Genomic DNA, 8,459 nt, shown 5'->3' with positions numbered 1-8,459 from the left:
AAGTTACTTCGTTGATGATGATCCGCAACAATAGTGGTGCCCTCACGTGTGACGCGTATCTGTCACTACTCAGTAATATGAAACTCATTATTTTCTTAGAAAGGACCCAGACGATGCCGTGAATAGTGCTTGAAGTTCAGACATTGCTCACAAGTGAACCTGAAATGGTGTGTTAAGCTTAAAATTTGTCAATTTCAGAAACATGCATTATCATTCTGTTTAATAATTTTTGGTGGAAAATAATTTTAATCAATCTGAACTTTTTATTACGAGAATCAATCTGGCCTTTCAATTCTGCCTAATTATATCATATTGATATCACGAACTAAATTTATTAAATTTAATTGGTAGCAAATCAAAGTTTAGTATAAACCTCACTACCCAAATTAATCCTAATTTTGAACATAAGAAAGCCTCACAATATCAGGCTGGGCCAAACTAAACGGGCTAGACGGGGCTTACAGACCCAAGTTAGTGCTAACTACACTAGACTAGGTAATTGTGTCAAGCGGGCCTCTAATTGTGTGTACAGTGAAGTGTTGACAACAAAACTTTAACCCAAAACCAAATTCACGGGAATGCTTCCTATATTTTAAAATTTCACGTTATCTTCTGAAACATTGTTATATTTTTATTTTTTTTATTTATAAACTCTTATAAGTTATACGATGTACTCCGAAAAGTACAAACACTTAAATATATACTTCTTAAGGTATATAGTGTAGTTTGTAAGAATTTATAAAAAAAAATAATTATAAATATAGCTTACCCCTATTTTCCAATCTAAATTTTTTATATTTAAGTCTAATGGGTGGCACAACTGATAAGCAGATTGTGTCTAAAGAGCACACTAGATACAAAATGAGTTGGGGCATTAGCTACAAATTTTTTAGTCACAGTGAAATTTTAACTGTGAATTCATTCCCTTAATATTTTTCTTCATATGTAGCAAAAGGAAAAAAAATTGCCCTGCTTGACTAGGCAAAACGAGTCGCTCCAAGGCACATACAAAATAGGGGCCAAATGGTGAAGTGGGGTATGCCAGTATATATTCACTTTGTGCTATGCGGGTATGCAATCACAAAACGTTAATCAGTAAAAGCAGGGTGAAAGCAAATATCACCGATAAAAGCATAATTATTCCAAAGAAGAAATTTGGGTCTACATGACTACATGTAACGTGATAATGCCAGCCACTATGAAAACTCACCCTTTGCCTTTTACCTCTTGTTTGTTTTCGATATCAGCATCGACAGGACTAGAATTTCAAGGTTCGATGATAACCAATTCCAATACCTTTTTTTATCGCTTGCAGGAAGCACCACAACCACTTACTTATATTATCTATCTAAGAAGGACTCTGATGGCAAGGTCCTAGAGATGAAATCTCCGTATGGACCAGCGACATTTGCTGTCTAGATAGTTATTTTCAACATAACTAATCCTCCTAACACATTAATTTGGCGAACAAACCTAATTAACTCAATGGTTTCAACAATAAATTCATCATGAATTTCCCAACTTCATAGGTGTGAAATAAAATGATGTCGTACTCAATAACCAACAATGTAGTATTATTGGCATTGTACAAGAAGCTAGGGCCGAGGGAGGAAAAAATTTGGAAAATTTAAGAGGCTCGTGGAACACTCCAAGGGACAACCTGTCTGAGTGACAATGAAATTAGACATTTACAACAACAACAACAATTTAGTGAAACTTCCAATGAAATCAACTAGACAAGGGAAAGAAAGACAATATACCAGAATGGAATGAGGGTGAAAGAAAGAAAATGCACCCACCTTGCTCTGGAGAAGCATCACAACCCTGCTGTAGCGGTTGTTTTCCTTCTCCTTTTCTTGCATCCTACTTTGATAACTTTCATAACACTACCAAGTCCATCATCAATATAACTGGATCAATCCATGACGACTTGGAAGCAGCCACATCTTCCACTCTTCATCCTTATAACCAATTTACCAACCATGAGACTCTCCCTTCTTTGGATGAGTCATACATTAACTTCACCAAAGCATACCCTCCATTTTGCAGTACTTCTGAAGTTGATCGCATTCGTGCCCAAGAATATAATCACTTGAATCTCTCCAACATTTGTTTTGATTACACTGGATATGGCCTTTTCTCTAACGCTCAGGAGCAAAGATCGTGTCCTTCAACTTCAATTGCTTCTTCATCTTCATGTCCTCCTCCATCATTGCCTTACTCTGCCTTAGAACCACCCTTCTTTGATATCTCCTACAAGCCGATAAATTTGCATTCTCAGGTACTCTATGGTGGCCAGGAATCAGAATTAGAATCCAAAATTAGAGAAAGAATCATGGCATTTATGAATATCTCTGAAGCTGATTACACCCTGGTTTTCATTGCAAATGAGGTATCTGCATTTAAACTCATAGGCAATTCTTTCAAATTTCAATCTGATGGAGAGCTTCTCACAGTGTATGACCACAAGAGCGAGGCAGTGGATGTGATGATTGAGACCTGCAAGGAGCAAGGAGCTAATATCTTGTCAGCTGAATTCTCCTGGCCCAATCTCGGAATCCGGTATAGAAAATTGAAGAAGATGATAATGAGTAGAAGGGATAAAAGAAAGAGAGGTCTATTCGTTTTCCCACTTCATTCAAGAGTCACTGGAGCTCCATATTCATATATATGGATGTCCATGGCCCAAGAAAATGGATGGCATGTCTTGATTGATGCATGTGCATTAGTACCAAAGGAAATGGAGAGCTTGGGTCTGACTATGTTTAAGCCTGATTTTATGGTATGTTCGTTTTACAAAAAATTTGGTAAAAATCCATCAGGTTTTGGGTGCTTATTTGTCAAGAAATCTAGTATCTCTGCTCTAAAAGAGTCAGGAAATGCTACAAGCATAGGAATTGTAAGCCTTTTTCCAGCATTTAGACAACCTCAGCCACAGGAAGAGATTGTCATCGCTGATGAAGAAACTGAACCAAAGAGTGAAACTCCTCCACAACATGTGACTGAAGAAGCGTACGTGAAGCAGAAAGGTACACTATCATCAGAAATAGTGGAGTTAAACTCATCCCTTGAGTCAGTTCAATCTAAAGAAAGATTAGGCTTAGTGAATGGAAGCTCAGAGATTGAGTGTAGAGGATTGGACCATGCAGACTCAGTGGGGCTAATACTAATTAGTGGCAGGGGTAGGTATCTTACCAATTGGCTCGTTAATGCATTAATGAGTCTTCAACATCCACATACTCAAACTGGACTTTCCCTTATTAGGATATATGGACCAGAGATAAATTTACATCGTGGACCTGCTGTGGCATTTAATGTATTTGATTGGAAAGGAGAAAAAATTGATCCTACAGTTGTACAGAAGCTAGCAGATCGTAACAATATATCCTTAAGTGGAGCATTTTTGCAGAACATCCGATTCTCAGACAAGAATGAAGAAAAGAGACAGAGAATATGTGAGGTGAAAGGGCTGTGCCAATCTAACAAGACACAAAGCCATGATTTTGGGGTATCTGTGGTGACAGCTGCACTTGGTTTCTTGACTAACTTTGAAGATGTATATAGGCTATGGGCTTTTCTTTCCAGGTTCCTAGATGCAGACTTTGTGGACAAAGAGAGGCTGAGATACATGGCTCTAAATCAGAAGACTCTTGATATATGACTTGTTATTTTTATTTTATTTTTTTTCTTGTTTTCCCTTTATCATTTTTTCATTAAGTTATGCAGCTATAATTCCAATATTTTATTACTTAAGACACTTGGAGAATGAATCCCCTACTGTTTAGCATATCCGTCTACTGCATCCCTCAGATATTTGAACAACCTCTCCATGTTATAATTTTTATTTTTATTTTTAGAAGCAAAAAAATCTAGCAAATAAAAATATATTTCTTAGTGATTTATTTTTTTAATGATACGCATTTAAAAAGTATGAAAAATGTAAAAGAAAAAAGAATTTTTTTTTATATATCTATATAAACACATCAGAATAATCTTTAAATATATATTTCCCAAAAGAAAATTTATAGCTGGTGTAAGATTTGAAGTTATATATTACTATTGTACACAATTTCAATGTCTAATCATTGAAGGTGATTTTGAATATTGTATTTTTTTTCGTTAATACTAGACACTTTAAAAAATGTATTTGCCGAAAAAATAGATTATATAAATTGAAACCCAACCCAATTAATCAGGGTGATGAGTTTGGACCATAAAATTGGATTTACAGGCCCAATCCACTTGTGTATGTCCTTTGTTTTTGTTGGCGACTTATGGGACTATGTTATCATTGTCATTATTATTGACGCACCCCTGAAAATTTCTAAGAAAAGAGATGCGGAATAAGAAAGCCCTGCTAATTAGTTTGCAACCTTGTTAGTTGTTACCCTCACATACATAAATTATGAGTGAAGCTGACCTTCCAATTTTGTCGTAACACAAGTTCAATGTTTCAAATATTTCCTATCATATAACCCTAACCGGGCTTTTTGACCCTTTTGTCCCTCATTAAATAATTAATAACCAATTTGTCCCTTCCCAAGAACTATCCACCATCATGCCCCCATTTAGTCGATTAAGTTGCACTTTTAATCGACTAAATGGGCAAAACTCAGAAATCATGAAACGCGAAATTTAGTCGACTAAATACTCACCTTAATCGACTACATTCGTTGCACTTTTAGTCGACTAAGTCCATTATTTAGTCGACTAAATGTCGCAGAAAACCCTATATCCAGACCTCTCTCGGTCTCATTTTCATTATATTCGAAATCAAAACTCCTCTTTCTCTTGTTTGTCAGCTGTGATCCTTCCAATCACCCTTTCATTTCATCCCACCACCTCTAAGGCATAGTAATTGTGAAATCATTGTCATTTCCCTTTATTTCTCAATTGTTTCCCCCAAATCCGAACCCAAAACCCTAAAATCCGATTCCTACCCCCAAAATTCGTGTGAAAGATGAGCTCAAGTCCAAACATGTATGTTACCATGATTTACTATGATGGAAAGCATTATGAAGGCCCCAACGGTGTTCAATTTGAAGGAAAAACGAAAATGTTGAAAATCAAACGGGGCACTACGTACAATGAACTGAAGGGGAGGATTCACCAAAAATTGGGGCTACACGGCAGCCATGGCGTTCAACGGATGATCGCCAGGGTAGAGTCTACAGTTGGTAAGGGTGTTATATTCTACATTGGTAATGATATATGTGACGATGAAGATGTGGACTGTGTCATAGATGCATTTGTGGACCGAAAATTTCAAAACTTTATTGAGATATATGTTGAAATAGACTGTGGTCAATCTTCATCTGCACCTGTGCATGGAAGAAGTCAAAGTCAAGAAGACAGAGTGGTCGGTTTATCTGCACCTGCACCTGTCTTAAGTCAGATAACACTGAGGGAAATAGACGAGGATGAGGATGAGCATGACGAGGATATGGACAGTGAAGACGATGGTGAACCCGAGAGTGTTATTCCGCTGGGTGACACCTCAGATACGGACGTAAAGGGGAATTTTGACGCTGATACTAGTTCAGGAAACTTGAGTTCCCAGGTTATGCCACCACTCCGTGTTGACCCTGTTAGTAGTGGTAAGATTGTAAATTAAAGTTTTAATTTTGCATATATATATATATGTGTGTTTTCTTTCGTACTAACGGATAAGTTTAAATTTGGACGTAGGTTCTGAGATTGAGCCATTTTGGAACGACAGCCCACACTATTCCTTCATTAATTGGGCTCACCCTAATGATGAGACGGAGATATTGTATGGCGACGATGACATCCACAGTGGCTGGCATTTAGGGGATCCATTATATTTGTACCAAGAGTTTCGAACTAAATCTGAAATGCAACATGTAGTCAAATTATATTGTATGAAGTCTCATCGTAATGCTGTGGTGGCAAAAAGTGATGACCATAGATTTGTAATGAAGTGTTGACACCATAATGATGGTTGTCCCTGGTACGTGCGGGCTATGTTGCCCAAGAATGGAAATAGTTGGGTTGTTAGTAAGTGGGGTAAAAAACACACCTGCCTAAACCAAGGCCTTACTCGGGACCATAGATAGCTGGATTCTGATGTAATCTGTGCAGCCATTATAAGTATGTATTACAGAATTTTTGTTTATGGTTTAATTTTTCGGTATATTTATTGACTGTGTTGACTTCGAATTTTGTATAGTATGTTAAAAGAAGATCCATCCACGAAACCAGTTCTTATTCAGGAGAAGGTACAAAGTTTGTATGGATACAACATATCTTATAGGAAGGTTTGGAAGGCTAAAATGAAGGCCATTGTGAAGTTGTTTGGCGACAGGGAAAAATCATATGCCATCTTACCTGGTTGGCTGACCTACATGACACAGATTAATCCTGGTTCTGTGTTCAAGATTGATACGGACCAGTGAACGACGTGTCTACACCGATAAGGCTGTCTTTCGCAGGGTATTTTGGACTTTTCACCAGTGCATTGAGGCTTTCAAATATTGTAAACCCATAATCCAAATTGATGGCACGCACCTGTACGGGAAATACAAAGGTACCCTCTTGATTGCTACGTCACAGGATGGTGATGGATTCATTCTGCCTATTGCGTTTGCCATTGTTCCACCGGTGAGAGATTGAGTGATTGGTTGTGGTTTCTTAGCCAGATGTGTTTCCATGTCACACGTAGGCATGATATATGTCTAATATCCGATCGTCACCCCAGCATCATCAGGGCACGGAACCGATCGAATATCAATGTACACGCATATAATGACTTGGGGAACACACTTTCAGGTAAAAAATTGTATTGTGGCGGTTATAAACCATGAATGTACATGTATTGCATAAATCTTGGTTTAGGGTACCCGAAACTTGTGTTCTTCATTTAACTCTCTTATGAGCACCTGTTCTGAATTTCATTGGACATTTTAGACCCGTTGGACTGTGATTAGACACAAATTGAAAACAAGAAAGTAAAATTACCATGTTCCTTCATTTGGTAAACAAGAAAAATGACAATCACGTAAACGGTTCACAACATGATGTGAACATTAAATAGTTCAGCTCATAAACATAATATCACATAAACTACAAATGTCAAATATGAAGACCGAAGTCAATTACATAACAACACACACTACAAACGTAAATTAAAAACATAAACCCTAAATCTAATCCTCCTCCTCCTCGGACGCCGTCTCCTCGTCATCCTCGTCTGACACATCAGTCCCCTTGTCCTGCAACATCCTCAACCTGTTGTTTTCCTCGTCCAAGCTCTAGACGAGCAAGCCTATCTTCAACACCCTTGAACCGTCCCTGTATATGTCTAAATCTTTCATTCCCTTTCTGCACGTGACTCTTCCTCCATTTTTTGTGTTTCAGCGCCATTTTTCCTATTTTCTTCAGCGTGGCGTTTATGCCCTTCATGACATCACGCAATGAAAACTCACCCTCAGGCTCAGCTATCTCCTGCTGGTCACCCTCATCATCATCATCATCATCATCCTCCACCTCGGGCTCAACCATGTCTACAAGTGGAGCAACATCAGGAACCTCAACATCAGCCGCACCTGTGAACTGCCACACTCCTGTTTGGGGGTTCTTTGTCATCTTGCACTGCTCCAGTAGACGTTTTCCAAACTTATGATTATACCTTGTGGTCTTCTTCAAGGTCACATTACCCATGGGAATATCAAAATGCTCCAATATCCTCTGAACAACACAAGCAAATGGAAGTGCACCCTTGTGTTTGGCCTTATACATCATCCAACAGATGTAGTGCCTCTAGTTCACCGAAGTACCATGTCGGATAGCCCACATGATCGCGGAAACAGAATGTGGGTGATGACATAATGTAGTATACGGGACTCCACAGTAAGCAACCCCACCGTATAGGCAATGTGTTGCCCACGGACTCTTCTCTGCTCCTGCACAGCATCACCTCGTGTATATCCTGGAAGTATGGTCCCGCTGTCTGCGTCATATTCCACAGTCTGCGCAGAATCAAAGTCATACCCCAGTAACTCCAACCATCCCGGAGCCGTCATGATGATCTCCACCCCGCAGACCCTAGACCTCAGCTCACCCTGTACGTAGCTGAGGTTATGGTAGAAGGCTCGTACATGCAGCTCAGAATATGAACACGACAGTTCAGCCAAGGTCCTAAGATGTGATTCCTCCAACCACCTCACAATGTTAAAACCTTCTTGTTCAAAAAAGGTTGTATCAAGTGATTTGGCCCCACATATGGGTCGGTTAACAAAGTCACGGACAAATGATTCATGAACCATGGGGTCATTCTCGAACAAGTATCCGAATGGGAGGTCGACAGGAGCGGGCTCTTCCTCTTGTGGCCTTGACGAAGACGGACGGTCTTGTCGTAGCTTCTGTGGTCTCTCATTTCCAGTGCTAGACGATCTTCTACGGCCAGCCATGGGAACAACTGTACCTACAATGCAAGTGGA

At 39.0% G+C, this 8,459-nt stretch overlaps 1 protein-coding gene across 1 annotated transcript; it reads left to right on the top strand.

Moving 5' to 3' along the window:
- The first annotated feature begins 1,215 nt into the window (after positions 1-1,215).
- Positions 1,216-3,768, top strand: LOC133302154 (molybdenum cofactor sulfurase-like). Its single transcript, XM_061501903.1, has one exon. It carries the CDS (start codon positions 1,790-1,792, stop codon positions 3,659-3,661), a length of 1,872 nt encoding a protein of 623 aa, XP_061357887.1. The 5' UTR covers positions 1,216-1,789; the 3' UTR covers positions 3,662-3,768.
- Positions 3,769-8,459: the final 4,691 nt, after the last annotated feature.

This window comes from Gastrolobium bilobum, unplaced genomic scaffold, assembly GCF_033153095.1.
Source record: "Gastrolobium bilobum isolate Gb01-03AN ecotype WA unplaced genomic scaffold, APGP_CSIRO_Gbil_v1 utg5726, whole genome shotgun sequence".
Taxonomy (NCBI): Eukaryota; Viridiplantae; Streptophyta; class Magnoliopsida; order Fabales; family Fabaceae; genus Gastrolobium; species Gastrolobium bilobum.
Note: the sequence above shows the minus strand (reverse complement) of the source record. Positions and strands in the feature narration are given on the sequence as shown.